Source organism: Xiphias gladius, chromosome 16 (genome assembly GCF_016859285.1).
Source record: "Xiphias gladius isolate SHS-SW01 ecotype Sanya breed wild chromosome 16, ASM1685928v1, whole genome shotgun sequence".
NCBI classification, from domain to species: domain Eukaryota; kingdom Metazoa; phylum Chordata; class Actinopteri; order Istiophoriformes; family Xiphiidae; genus Xiphias; species Xiphias gladius.
Genome location: NC_053415.1, coordinates 29,079,470 through 29,103,847, shown reverse-complemented (window position 1 = coordinate 29,103,847; position 24,378 = coordinate 29,079,470). Strand labels below are relative to the sequence as shown.

The window sequence follows — 24,378 nt, the reverse complement described above, 5'->3', positions numbered from 1 at the left end:
ATCCACAGCATCGTATTGTATCATGGGTAAGGTTTGTGTAAACGGTGTATGATGAGTGCGGAGGGGTGTATTATGGGTAATGTAGTCACACTCACAGCGTGTTTCTGCCAGCACTCTCTGAGCATCGGCCTCAGCTTCTTGTGGACCACTACCTCCTGCATGTCCTCCAGAGACGGATGCTGACCCACCTCCTCTTCAAACGGTAGCATGTACTCGTCAACTGGACCTGGACCAGAGACGAGGGGGACCCATCAAAGTCCAGAACAGACACAGAGACAGAGAAACACAGAGACCACTGGACCTGGACCAGAGACAAGGGGGGCGCATCAGAGTCCAAGACACAGAGATCCCTGGACCTGGATCTGAAACAGCAGCTGGTTTACTGTCAGCTGGTGTAAATGATTCAGATTAGAGACTCCAGGTTGGACTGCAGCAGCATCACACAAGCAGCTATTTCTCTTTCCGTTCCCAGAATAAACTCTGCTCATTTGTAGTCGTTACATACAGACATGAACATCCCCTAAGTTTAAACTGACTTTAATTTCTCTCTACAAACTTTAAACCCATCCAATAATACAATCCATTCAGCTCATTTTCACAGCAGCTGTACACTGGTTGGACCTGATGTCACTTGGTAACAAACTGCTACAGACAGGTAACAATAAAAGAAGCCAATTTAAGCAAATTTAATTTGAATTAATTTGAATAACTTTTAGTGAAAGGCGAGACAATGTGTTGGCCAGTCACTAGAGACTGTTTTCACACTTTGTGTCAGAGCCCGACCACATATCTTTTTCCAATCCCACTGCACTGTAGCTCACGGCATGTTAGATAAGTACCAAGCATAAACTTAAAATGGATCCACAGTGACACTAGGCCTTAGCTACACCAATAAGGTACATTAATATGTCAGAAAAATATTTTATATAACAAACACTGTTCATATTGTATAATAACATCTACTTTTACTGCAGCACTTCTAAAAAACAGTATTACAGATGTGATAATAACATCCAGGCTTCTAGGACTTTTATTGCCACATATGAAATAAAAACTGTCAGCGAGAAAAATCAGCGAGGTGTTGTGGTGACTGGGCTCCTGTGATGAAGGGCTGCAGTAAGTTTTACAAACCACCGGGTGTCGCTATACTTCCTTTGTTTGAAGCCCAAAGCTTCATAAGACACATTTCTGTTTAATTGCTGCAGTGTGCTCGGAGTATTTCTACTGTTCACCGTTACGGCCACACCAACGCAGTCCCCTGCACTGTTTTAATGCAGCTACGTTTTCAGTTTGAACACCTGCTGAGAAGAAAAACGGGGCATCAGGATGTGAGGGGTTTAAGAATGTCGATATAAAACTTAATTTTCACTTTATCAACCATCATCTCCCTCTGCAGCACAAACTGCACAACGATACCGTTACAAACTGTTCATTCAAACACTTAAAGGTGGTTCAACTTTATTCATCACCATGGAAACAGAAGAGGTCTGAAGTCCGCCCTCATATACTATCTGGAGGGCTATGTTGGAATCAGAACTTATCATGATTCCTGCGGGTTTATACCCCCCCCGTGTTTCTCACCGTCAGCAGCTTTGCAGCGCGAGGCAAGCTCCCACAGTACCAGACCCAGGGCATACATGTCGATCCTCAAGAAGGCATCTCTCTGGAAGTTAATGGCCCCCTCCAGGACCTCCGGGGCCATGTACCTCCTGGTTCCCACCTAAAACACAGACAGGGCCGCATTCACACCTGGTTTACAGGTCTGGACCCTGTAGCAGGGTCCTGACAGACCACAATGCATAATGTTACTGTCATTCGAACCATTAAAACTAGAGCTGAAATGAAATAAAGTTTCTTCAGGACCGAGTGTTTTATTCATTTGACCTGGTCAGATGTTAACCTGCATTCTGCTGCATTGGTACCTGCTGTGTGCACTGTTAAGTTTAATCTCATCAAAAATAAGTTAATCAGTTCATCCAACAGCCAGCAGGTGGTGCTGTAACAACAGACTGAATTGAGTAGGCGTCAGCTCTCTGTGTTTGTGTTTCACCTGTCTGAAGCTAAGATTAATACTGGACACTCATTATAAACCTTACACGTCTGCATGTGTCCAGGTGTATGCCTACAGTTGCATGCTGCCACATTTTATTATTAAAACTTAACATATCGGAGTGAAACAAACTTTATAAGTTTTCTAAAATAATAACAATAATAATCTTTTTAGTAGTCACTGAGGATGACTGGACTCCAAGCAGAATGGCTGCAATTAAGGATTATTTACTGTTTTTTTTAATATATTTTACCCAATTTATTCATATTATTTCTTTTCATAATGTCTTATTTGTTTATTTAATACTGAACTCTTTTGATGTATATCATTACTTATTTATGTTTAAATCTACTTGTAAGTACTCACCAGATACCACATACTTGTTTAATGTATTCATTTTTGATGATATTGCTAATTATATATATTTTAACACTATGTACTACTATTGTTTCAATTATTTATGTATTTATGGAGATACAGCAGTTGGTGAAGCGGGTTGAGAAGTAATGGGTGTTCATGGGCGAGACAAAGACATCCTCCATCACCACAGCAACAGGACTGCAGTGTTCTCTCTCTAGTGAACTCACCTGTCCGTGGGTATCTCCTGGAGATTTTCCTGCCTCAAACCTGAGGGCGAGGCCGAAGTCAGCAATGCAGGCGGTCAGGTTGGACTTCAGCAGGACGTTCTTACTCTTAAAGTCCCTGGAAAAAAAAACACAGAGTGACACCTCTTTTCTGACAGGACTCTCTCTGTACACCTGCGTGTATGTGTACCTGTGTGTTGTATCTGTGTGTACCTGAGTTTAATTGTATGTTGTGTATACACTGTGTGTACCCTTTGTGTTGTACAACGTGCGTACCTGTGTGTTCATGTGTGTTGTGCGTAACTGTGCGTACTTGTGTGTTCTACAATGTATGTGCCTGTCAGTTGTATGTGCTGTTTATCATTTATTCTTTGTTTTATCTTTTTTTGACTTTGTTATAATTGGATAATTTTGGAAAAGCTCTGTACCTGACGCCTGTTGGAATGTGTGCAACTGAGTTGAGTAAGGTGGAAACATCATGCACAGCTTATTGATATGTTTGTGGCTTTTTTCAGTTGGTTAGTGTCAGGCTGTCAGGTTGTTTTCGGGGCACTCAAGCTCTTTGACTTTGTCTTCAAAAAATGATAAATTATGCTTTTTCCTTTTTTGGGGGGGAGATTCTCCCCTTGGTTTCAAGATTATAAGGTACCTGTAATGAAATATACTTATTGTTCCTCAACCCATCTGTGTTTTGTCTGTTAATTATGTCTGGAATGTTTCAACAGGGGTACTTTCTGCAACAGTACCTGTGTGTACCTGTGTGTTGTGTGTACCTGTGGGCGATGGCTGGTTTGTGTCCATCTTTGTGTCCAGGTATGTCTTCGTGCAGGTAAGCAAGACCTCGAGACATGGACCGAGCAATGAGACATAGTTCAGACCAGGAGAGAGCGTTGGCCTTCAGGTAATCTGTTAGAGAACCCTGAACACATCACATTGAACAGAGAACATGTCAGGTGACTCTATGTCAATTCAACGTCTCTAACACAGATGACACTTTGAAGTGATGGATGAACCTCAGAGACACTGATCAGAGATCAGATCAAAATCAAACTCTGGGATCATTACAGATAAAACTATCTGAAGTCATTCTGTATTCATCTTTTGTCTGATATTCATATCTCATCTCTGGATTATATTTGTTTTAAACCTGAGTTATTATTAATTTGAAAAGGAATTAAAATGTGACTTTATTAATCTTATTACATCATTATATTGTTTCAACTAAATTTACAATATGTTTGATAAAAACTGGACTTATTTATATCACTTTTATACAGTAACTAGTAGTTTATTCCTATACTATATTGTTGATTATTATTTAGCTTTAAAAATAATTTTAAAATTTATAAAAGTGTGTTTTTATCATTATTAAGGTTATTTAAATAATTTACTGATTTTTAAAATGTTTATTATGTTTTAGTTTTTTCATCATTTAAATTATTATTTTCCCATTTGTTGTCTTTTCTGATTCAAAAAGGGGCAGTACTACCTTTTCGTGGAAGGCGGTGATGAGCCACAGCTCCATGTCCACGTTACTTCCTCTCTTCTCAGCTCCAATGAACTGCAGCAGGTTTTCATGTCTCATCCCATTCAGGTTGTAGATCTCGAACTCGTTCTGCCACGACTGTTTGTCCTGAACGTACATAAAGGTCAAAGGTCATGAGATCCACGTGTCCTACAGAAACATTTCTGAACCTCTAAAAATAAAACTGACACCAGTGGCTGAATGATTTAAGATATAGGGTGTTTACCGTGTGCTGTCGATGACTGAGCAGTAACAGAGAGAAACAGTAAACAGTCCTACAATTTCAGCTGCATTCAGCAGTTATGTCTGAACTGATTTCAAATTCAAACTTCAACTAACTTTTAATGTGAAACTAACATTTCAGCTGTTGTCACTGCTTACATACCCCCTGTATCTTCCGATGTTCTGCAGCCATTACACATCAACTGAGTCAAATATTTATTTCTTTCAATTTCATTCACATCTCAGTTGCTTTTATCTCCTACACTTCATCTGACATTTCAACTGCTTTTAGCGTTTACATGTCTTTCAGTGTCTACACATTAACTGACACTTCAACCACTGACACTGCAGACACTTCGTCAGAGCTTCAGCTTTCCAATGACATTTCACAGGTTCTCAGCTTTATTGGCCAGTTCATGGTTTGCATGTCCACGTGGACTCCGTATGGACGTATTTGTGCAGACTGACCTCCCTACAACTGACATGACTGGGCAGTAGAAAGTAAAGTAGACGCTTGTTTCAGGGACTGCTTGTGTACTCCATGGCCCTGTTCATATTACATGGTCTCACACACACAATGTTGTCTTTTTTTTTTTTTTTTTTTTTTAAACTTTTACATGTTGTTCAGCCAAACACAACAAAGGAGCTCATCATCATCATCTTCTTGTCGTCAGCATGTTTTCACTGTGCATGTGGGGAATGTGTCTGAGTACAGATACGCTGATTATAGTTTATATAGAAACACGATCGAGACTTTAATCTTCGATTGACAGTTCACCCGCTTTCAGTGTTTACATAAAAACTGACGACTCAACTGCCCACAGGACTTAAACCAAAACTTCTGCAATTACACTTTGACAGATTTCGGCATTTTTCCTCTCTCATCACATCAACTGACATTTTTACTCAATTTACGTTTCAGTTACGTTTAGTTCGCACCTGCAGTTTTCAGCATAATAGAGCACAATACAGTTTTCTTGTGAAAATGACGCTTTCTCTAGTCTAAGTTGATGTTGACAAGATTTTTTTTTTACTGAAACACGTCATAAAGTCATTGCAGCTCAGATTAATGAACAAAACTGGAAAAACAAACCTAATCTGACTGATGACATAGTGTGTAAGTGAGTCTGTGTGTGTGTGTGTGGTCAATTGAGGTCATGTTGGGTTTATTGGATGCTGATTGGCTGAGGACCCGGTCAGCCTTTGGGGGATTAAAGCTCCGTGCCTTAAGTCTGAACACACACACACACACACACACACACACACACACACACACACACACACACACACACACACACACACACACACGCACACCGTAACTGTTCTAAAATATAACCTGGAAGGCAGTGAGTCACAGCTGCTTTTGTGCGGATATTGCTGTAGATCATTAACCAATGATGAGCAACAGGGGAGGAGGAGGAGGAGGAGGAGGGGATGAGGATCTCTTCACTGCAGAAAGATCATCACCCCTCTGAAGTGCCTCGATGCTGTCCAGCCCAAGAGAAGCGGTGGGCAGGTTCCCACAGTGATCAGCAGAAGCAGTCGGCTACTTGGCCTGCGCGGAGCCAGGGCTGGTTGGAAGCGGAGGGGACGGTGGAATGTGGGAGCCTCCCTTCAGTGGAGGTACCCCCGCAAACTCAAGATGTTAAGCTTGTTAGCTAGTGAGGAGGGGGAGACGAGCAAGCCCGAGATGGCTTAGGCCCAAGGATGGGCTCCTCACTCAGTCAGAGCCAGGACATCAGCTGAAGCGATTGGCGTCTCTCCGGTGACAGAGACGGACCAGGGAATAGTGGCATCGTTATATGCGGCAGAGGCTGAGCAGTCGGTGGATGGACTGGCGCCACCCTTACCACAGCAGGAGTAGCCAAATGCGGAGAGATGTTTGGCTTGGGCAGTGGATATGGATGAAAACACCAGGATTAGGTCTTGTTTTTAAGATCACATTTTAGCCATCTGATTTAATCTTGCAACACTGAGTATGCCAGCTGGCAACGTCCATACAAAGCCATGTTTAAGTTTAGCTGTTTTGGAAGCTCAAAAGCTCAGTAAAGGCGACTGGCTAGCCTAGCCACCAGGTTAAAACCAATCCTAGCTAAGACATCAGCAGTTGAGCAGTTCAATAGACTATATCCAGCTCACAGTCAACTTAAAATTGCTTATAACTTAAGATCAGGAAGTCTGATGACTAAAATCTTTCAACCTGATAAAACATATAGGTAACACAGGTAGAATCCAAAACCGTAGCATAATGATTTGGCTTAAAACTCCATTAAATGACAATTCATGACAAAGCTTCTGGTGGACAAATACAACACTGACGCATATGCCAAATGGCAAGTATAATCTGTCCTCAGGTCATCAGGTATAAGAACTCAAATTAGTCTGAAAACATATTTTTTGATTCTGCCGAAGGCCTCTCTGGGGATGAGGTTTGGACCTGCTGGTCTTCTGTCTATGTTGCGGTTTCTAACCTCTGAGTCGTGGATCTGTACCGGACAACAGAACATTTTCTACCAGGCAGTGAGGAGGTGATGTGATTCAGTCAAATAAAAGCTGAATAATGATTCTACAACTGCACCTTGTGACATAAATGTTCTTTTTGTTTAACGTGTTGTCTCATGTCTGAACAAACAGCTGAGTCACTTTAATGTAAAAGTCGTGACATCAACATAAAAACCTGAATCACTTCTGTAAAAATACGACGTTGGTCTGTCTGTTTATATTATGTTTAAGTCCATTGTGTGTGAATCTGACGTTAAGAGTCAATTTTGTGTGGGTGCAAGAGGTTCTGAATTTCGATACCCATTTTGGGTAAGAGTGACACAACTGTCACAAGACTGTGCGGTTCACATAGGTCTATGGATTTTGTACTTAAGTGCCAACACAGTGTAGAATTCCTATTGACAGTGTGTCAGTATTAAACCTGTAATAAATGTATGCGATTTGTGCTTTCTAAATTTAATGGGTATAAGCATTTTTTTAAGAGAAGTCATATGCTGTTTTGTTAATTTGGTTGACTTGTTAGTGTCACTCCAACAGTCGACTTGACTTCGCATATATTGAATTTAAAAGTTTAGTAAACAAGCAAGTGTTGTGGTAGTCATTTGTGTAACTGCACTCATAATTGTGGGTGTAAAATATTTCACACTTTTCCAAATGGTCTTGTACAAAAAAGTTGCAATTGTGCAGTCCAACAATGAATGTCAATCATATATCTTCTAAAGAAATGGTTTGTAGATGTTGAGTAGTGTTCTGTTGCTGTCAGCGCTGGTAGTCCAAGGTTATGGCTCTAGTCTTTGAATGACACACCGATCAACACCACAATAATTCTTGCAACAGCAGCAGCAGCTTTCAGCAATTACACACATTTTCTTTTTTAACTATTTTATTCTGTACGTTTTTTTGATGCGTTACTAGTCGTACACGCTTGCAGCTATAAACGTGCTTCCAAAGTTAAACGTTAAGCATTTTTAGGAGACAGGCGCTATTATTTTTGATTGATTTTAAATTAATTTTAAATGAATTCTTTAAAAATGTTTTTCTATGGGTATAAAGTGTAAACATTATGAAACATGATTGATATCTCAAAAACAATGAAGGCTACAATACTGAACCATGGTGAACAGCTTCCCCATACTTCAGTGCTTCACATTCTCAAAAATGGTAGTGACACCGCCATCATGTGGCGAGAAATGAGCTAATGCATATTGTAAAATGTTTTGGCAGATGTCTGGGCAACTGTGAGGCATATGAGAAAAATTCTAGTGTATGATGCTGCAGAAATTGACATAATTGGGGTCATCAATATTTTTCCACCGTTTCAAATTTCTTTCAAGACATACATTTGACTCCCTATCCTACATCTTTCACCCAAGCTTGACCAAACTTAGAGCATACCATTTCTGTTTGACCCCAAACACTGCCCACATTTGATTTGAGATATCATGTGTCGTTTTTCAATGATTGGCTAACAAACTTTTGGGGGTCTGGTCAAATCAATCCAACTATTTTAACTCTTAAATGTTTCACCCAACTGCAACAAAACTTGGGTCAAGTGCACGGACTGAGACCACAAATAAGACTGAGTTTCATGCAGTTTCATCACTATGGGGCCTATTAAAAAAAACAAAAGTTGCCTAGTACAAATCGCTTCTACTCCCAGAGAGTGATGGCTAGAAATATGGTTCCACCTTTGAAATGTCTAATATGATAAGGCCATATTAGCTCTGAAACACCTTGGTTATATCTTTTATAATTAATTCGTTATTAATGTTTTTTACGAGAATTCCATGAAATCACTAATATTGCAAAAACTGTAAAGGCTACAGAATCGGAACTTGACAGACAACTGGCCACTGGCGAAATGCTTTACATAGTCAAACGCTGTTGCGATAGCGCCACTGTGTGGCCAGTTAAAAATCTATTTTGTATGTTTTTTAGAATTAGTTTTTTCCTATTATGGCTTTTCAGGCAGATATGAGCTGCATTCCTGCAATGCAAAAAATTAAAATAATAACACTGTGGAATCGTTACCTCAATATGTCAGAAAATACAGCAACAGCAGCGGATGTAGCAATCAAAATGCATTTTCTTTAGGAAAAGCAGATATTCTACTTCTTTTTAAAATACTGTATACAGTATAATGTATTGTATCCCAGAGAAGATGCAAAAGATGAATGGTGAGATGCCTTTTTTATGTTGGTGCTGTGCAAATCAAAGAGGTGTTTTTTTTGTCACATTGTGACCTAAATTTGGAAATCTCTCATAGGATATTTTATCTCTGTGCATGCACTATGACATATCACTAAATCCTACCCACTTGCTTATTAGGTATGAATGGATAACACAGGTGCAAGTCACATGATCAAATATATCTCGCACTATTAGCAGAAACAAACAATAATGATCTGAATGTTGACATGCATATAGAGATTTATAGTAAAAGGTGGTATTATTTGTGTTTCTACTATGTGTGTGTATTTGTCTGTAAATGAGTATCTGTCTGAAGTTTTATTAGGTTTTGTATTACCCCTTTGTCAGACTCCAGTGTTTCCCTTTCATTATCTAGAGTATTTTTACATATCCAGTCAAATGTAAAAGTTTTATCTCTACCAGAACAAAACACCGCCACAATATCGGTACAGATGGCCACGTATTGATTTTCTTTCGTTTTTTTTTGTTTTTTTTTAACTATTTCAAATGGGTAAAATCTCATTTCATTGTAGAGTTGTGTGCAGTGCATTGATTATCTCAGCCCCTCCTTTCCTCACTCTCTGTCTCTCATAAACAAATTGACAACAGTCCTGTCTGTCATAGTCAGACTGGCCATCAGGAGCACCTGGAGAAGTCGTACCGTATCCATGGGACGGTAGACCATCAAAAACCCATAATACTTTTTCCTTCCCTGTCAATGTCTTTACAGGCCCCTTCTGTTTGCCCGTCATTTGGGCTACACATGACAACGTGCTGCGTGCATGTGTCCGGACTGGGCTCACTGGCCCACTACAACATGTAATCAACCCTCACCGACCCAACACAAGCCATGAGGGTTGTTATTTGTTCGACACAATGTGAAGCAATGGAGCTGTATATACTGTTCAATTATTCATTTGTCACAAAGTACTCGGCATTTAAACGATTTGCAGCGGAGTGCAGCACAGTGCCAGGTCCCAGACCCGATTTCTCCTCTGATTGTCAGGAGAGGTGAACTGGAGATAAATCGACCAAAAACCCTTGTGGTCTGAGCCAGGCTTAACAGAAAGTAACAGACAGTAACAGACAGTACAGGAAGTAACAGACCTGTATGGGAAAGATTTTGACGGCGACATATTCACTGAGCAACTGAGCCTTCCACACACAGCCGAAGCGCCCCCTGGCTTTGATTTCCAGCAACTGCAGAGGCTTCTGGCCCAGGATTGGGGAGGGGGGAAGGGGGCCAGGGTCCTGGAGGAAAAAACATGGAAACAAAAAAAACTGAATGACCGTAGAGTTAAAGTCCTACATACTGATCTGATTCTGAAAAAATAAACATGTTTCATGTCTTTATGTTTAGATTTGACTTTTATGACTCTGTGACTTTGACGTGTTAGTCGAGCACTAAGTGGTTAATCTGTGAGCTTCATTCTTGATATTTGAAAATAGCTTCAATTTTGCTATTTGTTCTCGTAGAGAACAAACTTTTAAATCTACATTTACATATCCAGTCAAAATTTCATATTTGACTGGATATGTAAACATACTCTGTTTTCAGATTTTTGTTTCAGAAAATAAAAACCAATGAACCGAATTATGAATAAAATGATTCAATTAGTTTACTGATTAGGGCAATAAGACAGCGCTAGGTCAGGCTGATAGTGGGTCCTCTGCTGGACCACAAGGTGAAGTACTTCAAACACTCTGTTGAGATAATAAACCGTAAATTTTGAATTCAAACATGCTATTACAATTGAAATGCTTTTCCCATGTTCAGATAAAAGTTCAAATTTCAAATAAGAGGGACAGCCCTAAACCAGGTGAGCTGGTCTGTCTGATGGGACAGGTCCAGTTTGAACCGGAGCTGAGACTGTTGGGAGGAATGACGGGAGGTGAACTTTTGACCACCTCTGGAGTCCACAGAGTCTGTTACTGACTCCATGCTCAGACGGATTCATATCATTCATGCACATCATCTGCTGATCAGGACATGGAGGCAACGTCTGCCCAACCGTGCACAAACACATCAACAACCATCACAGAGCATAAATAAAAAAACAAAATAAACAACAGTGACAGAGCGACAAAGGCAAGTGTGTTTTCAAAAGAAAAGTCATTTCAGGCTGGACGAGGAAGATAAAGATGCAAAAGTAAGTAAAGTAATCCCAAAAATGGGAGACAAAATAAAATAAAACCAGCGAACATTCTCCAGTGAAGCTGAAACAATGTGTTGTTTGATCTTCTTACCTCGATCATTATATGAAAGGCATGCTGAGAGGCAGACAGATAAACAGTTTACAGTCAGACACAAGGAGAATCATTAATACAAAGAAAGAGAAGTGACAGAGAGCAACTGAGGTCAAAGTAAAACATGTATTTGTATTTCTGTGTACAGTATTTCTATGAACTGGGTATTGAACCTCAATATGTCTTTGGTACAGACTGAAATGTGTTTATAACACTAAAGATGGTCATTAATGTCTGGTAAGATTTATAACAATGTTGACTTATTCTTTGATCAAATAAGCCAATTTCAGACATACACCCTTAGTCTGCCAGATAAATAGAGGATAAAGGTAAATATCATGGCAGTTTTCCATGTTGGTCTCATGTCTGAGTAAAGGCCACAGTCATTTTGATGTAAAACCATGACCTATAACATAAAACACAGAGAGAAAGAGATTAGATGCAGGTTTTGTTCATCTAACTAACATCCAGAGGAAAAGAAACAACCTTTGTGTTTGATGAAAAATTATGGTCTATCTACATTTTTAATATAGTAATTAGCCACAATAATATACAAAGAAATAAAGTTCAGTCCCCAACCTAATGTCCAGTCATTCAATGTGTCTGCACTGTTACATGTTACCTGCAAAGAAGAAAAACTACATACCCTCCCCCGTTCTGATCCTCCCTCACCCCCCTCAATCATTTTCATACATTGCCTTGGTAAATATGATTTTATAGGAATTTTGACTTGTGTCTCATGTCTGAGCGCTGCAGACACATTTCAGTTTGTACCACAAGTACAGAGGTTGGATTCCCAGGTCTATCTATGGAGTGTGCTTCTGTATCGGAGGGACTTTGGGGAGTTGACAGATTTAATAATCCATGCTCACGCCCTCCCTTCCTCTGACCCTGAAGCTCCATTCTGTGTTTTTGTAGTTCAACAGAGTGAGACTTCTTATGGATATGTTGGTGTTGTTATTGATTTGTCTTTGTTTTATCTTTTTTTATATTTATTCTTCTGAACCTTACGACTGTGGTGAAGTTGTATTTGGACTTTTGAAGTGTGGACCCCAGGAGGATTAACAACTGTCATGGCAGAGGCTGTAACAAATACATACCGAGTCAAACACACAGCACTCCAAAGATTAATACCGACATAACACTGAATAATCCGTCACTGTATCCTCTTGGATGTCCTTATGATGTGAATAAAAGTTTAGTTTGGAGAATGGGACTCCTGAAACTGATCTAAGATCAGCTCATGGTTCAAAAGTCCTGCTTTGTGAAAACTGTTTGTATTTGAGTTATTTCAGTTCTTTGTTCTGACTTTGGGAAATACAAAAATATAAACAAGTTCAAAGAAATATTAATTTAGAAATATTCAATACATATACAGTGAGTATCAGTATCTTGAGATAATCAGTATTTAAGGGACTCAGATCAGGATCTGGGCCAAAACAAATCTGATAATGACGTCCCTATTAATGACAAGGGCTTCAACTGACCATTATTTTATTAACAATTAATCTGCAAAGTAGTTTTTCGATGACTCCTTTCTTCTATAAATTGACAGAGAAGAGTGAAACATGAATGACATAATGTTCCACTGACCAAAGTGACGTCTTCAGACGTTTGTTTCATCTGACCACCAGTCCGAAACCCAAAATATACATATTCATATAGTTCACTAACATGTGACAAAGACAAGCATCAAATCTTCTCATTGGAGAAGTCAGGAACAGCAAATATTTAACATTTTTGCCTAAAAATGACTAAAACGATTATTCAATTATCAAAATAGCTGCTGATGAATTTTCCGCCAATCGACTAATCGTTGTGGCTTTATTTAAGACTTTTTAATGAACCTGTAAATCCACTGTCAACTGCTGTCAACCCCCTAGACCAATAAGAGGACAGTCAGCTGGATATAAACCTGCTGCTGTCTCAAAACACCACAGAAGAAGAACCTCCAACACAGAAACACTGTGTGTGCGTGTGTCTCACCTGTGTGGGCACCAGTACAGGTGGGTAAGCTAGTTTGTGGTGTTGGTACATCCAGAACGAGAAGAGGACGATGGCAGTGACAGCCATGATGGGAACCAGTGAGTACATCAGAGTCTTTAGCACTGGAGGCGGAGACGTCACTGGTTTGTTTGTTGCTATGGAAACACACAAAGCAACAAAAAGTAAAAGTCAATTTATATAGTTACAACATTACAAACTGCAGCACTGATTCAACAACACAGTTCATCCACAGAAACTCACCAGGCTGTACGAGTATAAAGTCAAGACAAATACAGAATAAACATTATTCATCACAATACAGTGATAATTTTACAGGAAAGTCATGTTATGCGAATAAGGTCTCAACGAGAAGAGAGTCATGCTTCTGAGACAAAAGTCAAACTAATACAGGAAATACAATAATAATAGTATGAGAATAAAGTTGTAATAAACAGACAAAAAAGAGTTTGGAGAAAATGTCTTCATTTGACAAAACACAGTTTTGCGAGAATTTAAAAGAAGTTTTATGAAATTTTCATCATTCATTTTGAGACAAAAAAGTCAAGTTATGAGAATTTCTAAAAACCGGTTTCATACAGTCTTTCAGAGACTAAAACACAGAAGCATTTTCTCCAGAAAACTCACTCAGTTCTACTTTGATAATCTATTTTATTCACATCTAAAAACAACTTAACTTCCACATTCCTGTGTTTCTGTAGTGAGGACATGAGTTTACAGTTCTAAAGTGTGTTTCAGTGGTTTCTAACTATTGGTCTGTGTTTTGTTTTTTCTGAAAAGAATCATGAAAACTTAGTTTATATAAAAACACTGAGTCAGAACAACACAAGATACAGAGATGCTGTCCACTTTCAAAAGCAGATAATAGGTGGACAGGTGTGTCTTACTGGGTATTGGTGGCTCGATAATGTCAGGGCTGTAGAAGAACTTGTCGTTACACAAACTGCCTTCACAGCAGCAGAAGAAGACTTCAGGAGCATCTTTCTTCTCCACACACTCACTCCTGTCAACAGAAGAAAAGTTACGCATAAAATATGTCTGAGGGTTGTCGGCCCTCCCTCCACATCACAGAAGTCTGACTTTTTCTGTTTCAGAGCTGAAGATGTTCCTCTGCTCGTCTGTTTTACCTGTTAAACACCTGTTTTTGTTTTTTTTAATTAAGTGCTCTGTAAGACTTTTAAAACCCGCAGACAACCCGCTATTTTCCTCAGATTATTTGTTTCTCTGGTCCAGTAGTGTCAACATTATTAAACATTGTGTTTAATAATTTTTTTCCTCTAACATTAAGAGGGGCTTTAAACCGCTGGGGGTGGGGGCTGCATTTGAATTCGTTCCAACAAATTGCCAGTTTGTTTGAGTTTGTTCAAACGTAACGTTTTGAAAAAAGTAAGAGTCTTATGAAGAGTAAACATTCAGCTGTAAAGACGAGTAGTAAACATTGAACCTGTTTACTGTGGCAGCAGCTTGTTTCACTATAACACGTCAGCAGAGCTGCAGGTAAACGAGTTCAACAACATGTAGAGACATGAGGTGACAGCATACACAGACTCTGCTGTCACCCTACAACGCGGACAGAGTGGGGTTACTGAGGAGTGGAGATCTGATCTTGGGGGGTAGGTGGGGTCAAGTAAAACCATGCTGACACTACAGAGGACACCTCACAGGTAAGTCTTCAGTGAGATGAGCTGCAGGTTGACCAAAGACTTTGCTGTGAGGTCAGGGAGGTTTTAAACTACAGTTAGTGCCGTAGAAATGTTCAGAATGAAAATAAAACATGTCAGGACGTCTGTCTGCTGCTGACTGAATGTTCACACCTCCAACACCGCCAACCTGACACATGAATCCACTTCCCTCAGGGGACAAAGATAATCCACCTTTAACCTGAAATCAAGGTGAGATGCAGACTGAAGACACAAACACTTCAGCTTCTTCTGTTACAGTGAAAAATGGTTTATATCAAACACAGGAAAGTGTGTAGCTGAGGTTAACAGCTGCTGGAGATTAAACAGCTGGCTGTGAGCTGATAATGAAAACAGTCTTCTGTGAAGAGTTCAGTCAGATCAAGTCAACTCAGAAACAAATCAGATGCCTGAACATAGTTTATTTTATTTGGATCAAAAGCTAGGAGAAATTACTGTAATTGTCCTAGATGGTCACTGTTTTTCTGCCAAAGCAGTATTCAGTGTTGGAACTACAGGGGAGGTGGGGAGGGTCATAGCTCCTGAGACACTCTTTGCTGGTAGTCTTGGTGGGTCTACATGTTTAGTGCTGCCCCCACCCAAAAGGATTACAGGAATAACCTCTGAGACACTGATGATTTGTAGACAATACATCTGTAACTTAGTGTGTCTCACACACACACACACACGCACACATGCTGAACTCCTCTATGCGCCTGCATGCGTCTCCTGTCTTACCTTTTCATCTGTGATGTGAAAACATCAGATTTCCACAGTCATACAGGACTCAGTGTTGGTTAGGGTTAGGATGTCTTGAGTCATTGTGTCATGTTTACAGTGTTGCTATTTGTAAAGTGATGCAGCTTAAAAAAGTGCAGTGATCCCCTGACCATATGCTATACAACTAGGGGGAAACCATAGTTACCTTTAGCCTTTATTCTCTTTCCATTCAGTCAAACTGTCCCATTAAAAGCAGCTGAATCAGCTGTGATCAGCCCCCCTTGTTGCAGTGTAGCCATGGATGTACAGAAAAACTGTCAGTGGATCATTGTGATACTGAAGAAATCTTAAAAAACATGAGGATTCTGATTGAAGTTCTGCAGCCTCTTTTTGCTCTGATTTCTAAGTGGACTTATGGAGCTTTATTCTGGAGGGACAGCAGAGGCAATGATATCCTCAGGAAGTGGGAGTCACACTGAATCATATCAACTTGTTTTTCATATCTGTGGTTTCAGATCTGACTCCATTAGGACTCTGAGGAGGAGGAGCACAAGTTTTAACACAAACTGAAGCAGTCAGGTTCAGACTGGGGTCTTATTGTGACTGAATGTGGTTTGAGGGTCAGAGATAAGTGACAGAAGAACAAGTTTCCCACAGTGTCTAACATCAGTACAACTGTCCTGCTGCAGTTACCTGTCGTAACAGTTGACATCATCCAGCCAGCAGCCCTGTTTGACCACCTGGACAGCTCCTGAGACGTTCTTCCAGGTGGCGAAGCAGTGCAGCCTCTTATCTTTCTCCCCGGAGCAGGTCACCACCCCGCTGACGTTACCCCGTCCCTCCAACGCCAAAGAGGAGGAGGATGATGATGGAGGACTATAGTTGTAGTGAACACATTTCTGAGTCTCTGAGCGACCCAGGATTGCACCTGAGGAGGAGACAGAGTCTGTCAGAGTCTGGACTCACATGGTTCTCCTTAAGAACTGATCAAAGTCTACATCTGAAGAAGGTCAGTTACTGACAGGAGCGTCTGTTAAAGCAGCAGAGATCAAGGAATCCTGACAGGGGCTGATGCAACCAGTCCAGCACACAGACAGACACAAATGCACACACACACAAAAAATAAAAATACACATAAAAATACACACACAGAAACAGATGCATAAACACACACAGACACATAAATACACAAGCATGCACAGACAGAAATACACACACAGACACAAACACACACACACAGACAAACATATAAACACACATAAATAAACACAAAAAGACAAATAAACACATACACAAATACACATTTATGATTATATTGTTTAATTAATGTGAAGTGAGATCTAACAGTGACATTATATTTCATAGAAACATCTGTCCTGCAGAGTGAACACAGTAGAAACAATAGATGCAGATGTAGTTAGCTTTTGCTGAGCCAGTGCATCCCTTCTTTTTAAGTATGAACCAAATTGTTGATCTGGCCTCTACTAAGGTTTCTGCCATCTGTCTGACAGGTTTGTTTTGTTTTTTCAGCCAAATGACGTCCTCCATCATTTTTATCGACACCTCTTTGGTCCGCATATTGAGAATTCCCATGAACAGCTACCAAATGCAAATTAAACACTTGGAATCAACTCCAAACCTTTTATCTGCTTAATTTGTCATGAAATAATGAGGGAATAGGCCACACCGGGCCATGAAACTGATCAATTGTCATTTGCAAAATTAATTTTGAGCATCTGAAAATGAAGGACTATGTATAAAAATGGCTTTAATTACTAAACGGTTAATGTGATAATTTTGTTAAATCCCTTGAATAGAAGCTGTTAGTCCACACACACACACACACACACACACACACACACACACACACACACACACACACACACACACATGTATATATATACACACATACATACAGACATACATACATATACACACACGCACACATGCTGAACTCCTCTATGCGCCTGCATGCGTCTCCTGTCTTACCTTTTCATCTGTGATGTGAAAACATCAGATTTCCACAGTCATACAGGACTCAGTGTTGGTTAGGGTTAGGATGTCTTGAGTCATTGTGTCATGTTTACAGTGTTGCTATTTGTAAAGTGATGCAGCTTAAAAAAGTGCAGTGATCCCCTGACCATATGCTATACAACTAGGGGGAAACCATAGTTACCTTTAGCCTTTATTCTCTTTCCATTCAGTCAAACTGTCCCATTAAAAGCAGCTGAATCAGCTGTGATCAGCCCCTTGTTGCAGTGTAGCCATGGATGTACAGAAAAACTGTCAGTGGATCATTGTGATACTGAAGAAATCTTAAAAACATGAGGATTCTGATTGAAGTTCTGCAGCCTCTTTTTGCTCTGATTTCTAAGTGGACTTATGGAGCTTTATTCTGGAGGGACAGCAGAGGCAATGATATCCTCAGGAAGTGGGAGTCACACTGAATCATATCAACTTGTTTTTCATATCTGTGGTTTCAGATCTGACTCCATTAGGACTCTGAGGAGGAGGAGCACAAGTTTTAACACAAACTGAAGCAGTCAGGTTCAGACTGGGGTCTTATTGTGACTGAATGTGGTTTGAGGGTCAGAGATAAGTGACAGAAGAACAAGTTTCCCACAGTGTCTAACATCAGTACAACTGTCCTGCTGCAGTTACCTGTCGTAACAGTTGACATCATCCAGCCAGCAGCCCTGTTTGACCACCTGGACAGCTCCTGAGACGTTCTTCCAGGTGGCGAAGCAGTGCAGCCTCTTATCTTTCTCCCCGGAGCAGGTCACCACCCCGCTGACGTTACCCCGTCCCTCCAACGCCAAAGAGGAGGAGGATGATGATGGAGGACTATAGTTGTAGTGAACACATTTCTGAGTCTCTGAGCGACCCAGGATTGCACCTGAGGAGGAGACAGAGTCTGTCAGAGTCTGGACTCACATGGTTCTCCTTAAGAACTGATCAAAGTCTACATCTGAAGAAGGTCAGTTACTGACAGGAGCGTCTGTTAAAGCAGCAGAGATCAAGGAATCCTGACAGGAGCTGATGCAACCAGTCCAGCACACAGACAGACACAAATGCACACACACACAAAAAATAAAAATACACATAAAAATACACACACAGAAACAGATGCATAAACACACACAGACACATAAATACACAAGCATGCACAGACAGAAATACACACACAGACACAAACACACACACACAGACAAACATATAAACACACATAAATAAACACAAAAAGACAAATAAACACATACACAAATACACATTTATGATTATATTGTTTAATTAATGTGAAGTGAGATCTAACAGTGACATTATATTTCATAGAAACATCTGTCCTGCAGAGTGAACACAGTAGAAACAATAGATGCAGATGTAGTTAGCTTTGCTGAGCCAGTGCATCCCTTCTTTTTAAGTATGAACCAAATTGTTGATCTGGCCTCTACTAAGGTTTCTGCCATCTGTCTGACAGGTTTGTTTTGTTTTTTCAGCCAAATGACGTCCTCCATCATTTTTATCGACACCTCTTTGGTCCGCATATTGAGAATTCCCATGAACAGCTACCAAATGCAAATTAAACACTTGGAATCAACTCCAAACCTTTTATCTGCTTAATTTGTCATGAAATAATGAGGGAATAGGCCACACCGGGCCATGAAACTGATCAATTGTCATTTGCAAAATTAATTTTGAGCATCTGAAAATGAAGGACTATGTATAAAAATGGCTTTAATTACTAAACGGTTAATGTGATAATTTTGTTAAATCCCTTGAATAGAAGCTGATAGTCCACACACACACACACACACACACACACACACACACACACACACACACACACACACACACACACACATGTATATATATACACACATACATACAGACATACATACATATACACACACGCACACGCACATTATATACACACACATACGTATGAAGAATATCTATCTATAATATATATATAAAGTTAATAAACAATGACCGCATCATTTTCTTTCTTCTGTAAACCAATAACATACACTATATATATATTAGAGAGAGAGAGAGAGAGAGAGAGAGAGAGAGAGAGAGAGAGAGAGAGAGAGAGAGAGAGAGAGAATATTGGCTGATATATCAATAACAGAATTTTTTACTTTGGTAGTGGCATCAGCCCCAAAAATCCAATATCAGTCAGGCCGTAGTGTCTTCTCTTTAAACCAAGCAGCAAAGTCATTCATCTAACATCAGTATAGTTACTTCCTGATAAACCTGGTTCCTTCTCTGTGAGGAGACATGAAGGTGTATAAAGCTCTGCATGTCTGAATGAATGAATGTCACTTTCTTATACAGGATTCACATTAACACATGAAACAGCTTCGACTCCTACAACGTCGTGTCTATGGTGAGTTGTGTCAGTCCTGTGCTCATGTCTGTTCTTTGTCACAGTTAAGATGGGCTTAGTGAGTTAAGACACTGACTGAGGGCTGCTGTCTGTGACTAGTTTTATTTAATCTATATCTGTAAACAATAACTGCAACTGTTTTAATAGTCGATCAATCGTTTTCAGTCATTTTTCAGTGCCAGATATTCTCTGATTCCAGCCTCTGAAATTAATGGATTTCCTGCTTTCCTTTGTCATGTATCAGTTTAAACTAAATATTTTGGGGTTTTGGAGACATCTGAAGACGTCATGTTCAGATTGCCAAAACTTTGATCGAAAAGGATTTTTCAGAGGGTTAAACTAAGAACTATGTTATGAAAAAAGAAAAGTTATTCAGGAGCTGTAAACTGACTGAAGGTGAAGTTGATTAGACCTGGAATCATTAGTCAGTTAATCAATTAGTGAATCAACAGAAAATGAATATGCAACCCATTTCATAATCATTTGCAAAAATGCTGAATATTCAGTTGTTCCAGATTTGATGTTTTCTTTGTCATGTAATACAGTAAACTGAAAATATTCTAGCACTGTTTTGATAGCTCATCATTCTCCAACACTGCATGGACAAAAAGAAGAATATCTGGCTGATTAATCGATAAGGAGAAGTCAGTGTGATGTTGCCGTTTCCTCACTGACTGACAGAACAAACTCAGCTGGTTTATCGGAGGGCAGATTTCTGTTTTATTATTTATATTGTGATGTAACAATAACAAGAAGTTAACTTTCTGTCAGAGTGTCTGTGTTGTTTCTGCTGCAGCTGACAGTGATCGCACAAGACAAAATGAGCTGCTTGTTGTGTAAACATCTGAGCGTGCTCAGAGCACAAGGTCACCTGACAGGTGAGAGCAAACAACAGACTGAACATCATCACTGAGAGGTAACTGAACTGTACAGGCAGTGACACCACGACACACTTCACAAGTTACATCTCTTCAGTTCTGCTTACACAACTGAAACTGATTCAACGTGCTTGAATTCTTTTTCCATCAGGGTTTCTGCAGGTTCACCGCATAAATTTAAGATTTTGTAAGCCCTTCTTAATACTACATAGAATATAATTTAATACCTGAAAAAGCAGTCAAAATTATATGGACTAGAACTATTTACCAAGTGCAATGTGAATTTATTTGACATAATTGTCATTATTTCCTGGTATATTCCTAATAATATCATTAATTATTCGTTATACATGACCATGGCCTGGATAATCAGCAGAAAATAAATGGATGAATTAATAAATAACTAATTTTAAAATCACAAACAAAAACATTGTAAAACTAACATATCTAAATTAAACAGGCCTTTTTTGAGGAATCCTAAATCAGTAAGTTTTAAGACCTTCCATGATTTGCAGACACTGCTACATGCATCTATAAGGAGGCAGAACAGTCTTTGAGGTTGAAGCTCTGAAAGAAGATGAAGTGGCAGCTGAAGTAGAAACACTGAGGTGAGTTTTAGTAAGTACTGAAGGAAGTTCATGTGTCATTTGAACTACACACTTATTATAGACAAATGAGTCCATGAAAGGCAAAATACAGCTGTTTAAATGTGAAGACTCTGAAAGGTAACTGGAGGTCAGTCGGAGTTGGGGTACTGTTATTTATTGTATCCTCGGAACTTGTGATACCAAAGATACCATTAAAATGGTGAGACGTGTCAGACATGAACAGAACTTCTTACAGAAAACATCACGTTTTAAACAAACAACATCCTCTTTTTCAAACTCTACAAATTAAATCTGACACAGAGATATTTCCCTCCCAAAACACAGCTGATATTTGTTACTAATCATCCAGAGGAACTCAGAGATCAATGAATCACATCAAACTAATCTGCTTGGTGAACCAGCTTTGATCTCTACCAGGTAATGTCAGTCCACAATTGACCTGACAGACAGATATGAGAAACCTAGACCACAGTATCTTGGTCTCTGAAACCAGGATGCTGTAAAAACCAAATCAGAACCAGATAGTTGAGCCATGTAAAGAAATTGATGCAAACTCAGCTGTCCTCCTGTCTCCTAACAGACAGCAGCAGTCTGAGGCTGAATCTAAATTTCTGGACTTCACCACACTCGCAGACTTAATGGGTGTGTATGGGAAGTATATGAGTGTTGTCCAGATCTACAACTCATCAAGTCCACCAGAAGCAGCAATTCGGTCTTCCAGAGAGGCCACACAGGGTGCAGACTTAATCGGACTACGCTTAAAAAATTACCCATAATTCATAGCAATATGGACTAAACGATGTAATAAATAAGTAAATAATATGTATCATATATATGTCTGAAAGTCTGCGAGGGCTCAGTCCACAAGTCAGGAGCATGCTGATCCAGCTGGTCCAGCTCTGCCCTCATAGTCCATGACCAGGACCAGGCCTTCCTTTGCAGACTAAGACTGATCAGACACACACCAGCACTATGTCCATGTGGACACTGCTGGTAAACTCCACTTTAAAATCAACAATGTCATTTCTCTGTTCACCTCATGAATGTGGAGATGGAGAATAAAATAGGTTACAGGATGTTTGGTTCACTAACTGACTTCAGATCAGTACTCCTGACAGCTAAATAACCAGTTTTTCCCTGCCATTACAATTCTCAGGCAAAGCGTCTAAACCGAAAGAACAAAAAAAACTATGCTGAGAGTTTTCTACTGCCCTGCAGAGACAGGATGCCGGAAATCAGGTTTGAAAAAGTTAGCGTCATGTTACATTCAAGGACGAGATGATGACCACTACATGTAGACAGCATCAGACATTGTTTTTGAATGGAGAGAGAATCCACACAGTCCTCTATAGAGAGTGATGCATTATGGATTGTTTGTAGCCACAGCTATTAAGCCCTCTAGAAACCTGGGAAAAACCCTGGATAATTGCTGTTAAATTAGCCTGATGCTGTCTCATCAGGTCTACATTTAGGTCTTATTTGGACTCTGACATTTTACAGACCAAATGATTTATAAATTATTTGAGAAAATAATGAGATAATAACAAATTACATAATTAAAATAATCATTAGTTGTGGCTCTACATTTAATACAGAGACACTAACAGATTTTGTTGCACTGACGCTACGAGATTTATTACAGACAAAAAGACTGGTATGAAACCACCTGTCAGTGAACGTCACACCTCCACGTGTGTATTACTGAGGAAGGTCAAACTAACACTCAGGTGTTAGTGTTTACCAACTGAAGATCTGAGGAAAGGTCAACCTAACTACATCTGAAAGACTGTGAAACCATGAGGCTGACTGGATGAACACAGACGCGGCTACAAAGTATGAAAAAACTCTGAGAAATGAACTGAACCAAAACAGTGGAATGGTCCTTTAAATATGAACAGTCTTATCCAATGTGTATGGGCTCTACACAGCACACAACACACACACACATACACAGCATTAATCATTCAACCATACATATTAAAAGGACACACAAACACACACACACACACACACACACACACACACACACACACACACACACACACACACACACACACACACACACACACGAAGTTTGTACATCTGTCTTTTTGAGGACACTCTTTGACACTCATTCCCTAGCCTCTAAACCTGACCTTAAAACTAAAGTAAACCTGATTCTAACCTGAACCCTAAAACCAAGTCTGGACCCTCAAAGAGCACTTTGACAGTGTGCGAGAAAGTGAGGACCAGACAAAATGTCCTCTCTTTCCAAAAATGTCTTCAGCCTCAAGGTATTAACCTCAAACTGGTCCTCACAAAGATAGCTATACACAGAAACACACAGACAGCAGGAGGTCTAATGGTGGACATGAAGCTGCTGGTTCTCAACCAGATGTTTCTACTTCAACAGCAGCAGCATTTGTCCAGATGTTCTACTGTAACGGTGCAGCTAAATTTAACTACATGCACATGTCACATTAAAAGCTTTGCTGCAAGACTTTTCCTGTGAAAACACTGCAGGAAGTGTTGCATATTAAAACCGAAGCAGTCATTTTCCTGGATTCTCTGGTTCCAGCTTCTCACAGCTCAATATTAGCAATTAGTGAGATGGAATTGAATATCTTTGGGTTTTCAGCAAAACAACTTGAAATATTCAAATGATGTCAACTTTGGGAACATTTGATTGGCATTTTTCACTGTTGTTACAACATTGCACAGACCAAAATTTCAATTGATTAAGACAATACTTTACAGATTAATCACCCTAAAAAGAATCCAAAGCCACATAAGAACTGTC

General features: G+C 39.7%; 1 protein-coding gene across 3 annotated transcripts in view; it reads right to left on the bottom strand.

The window, feature by feature from the left end:
* acvr2aa (activin A receptor type 2Aa) overlaps positions 1-24,378 on the bottom strand; it is a 38,223-nt gene that overhangs the window by 4,266 nt on the left and 9,579 nt on the right. For all 3 annotated transcript variants that reach the window (XR_005709061.1, XM_040147794.1, XM_040147793.1), the window contains 9 exons: positions 18,385-18,619; positions 14,212-14,327; positions 13,307-13,461; positions 10,181-10,324; positions 4,124-4,267; positions 3,408-3,553; positions 2,638-2,752; positions 1,582-1,720; positions 96-226 (listed from right to left, as the gene is read on the bottom strand). Coding sequence is in view for 2 of the 3 variants with exons in the window: in XM_040147794.1 (XP_040003728.1) it covers positions 96-226; positions 1,582-1,720; positions 2,638-2,752; positions 3,408-3,553; positions 4,124-4,267; positions 10,181-10,324; positions 13,307-13,461; positions 14,212-14,327; positions 18,385-18,619 (1,325 nt within the window). In the remaining variant the exon portion in view is untranslated. The remainder of the gene's footprint in view (positions 1-95; positions 227-1,581; positions 1,721-2,637; positions 2,753-3,407; positions 3,554-4,123; positions 4,268-10,180; positions 10,325-13,306; positions 13,462-14,211; positions 14,328-18,384; positions 18,620-24,378) is intronic.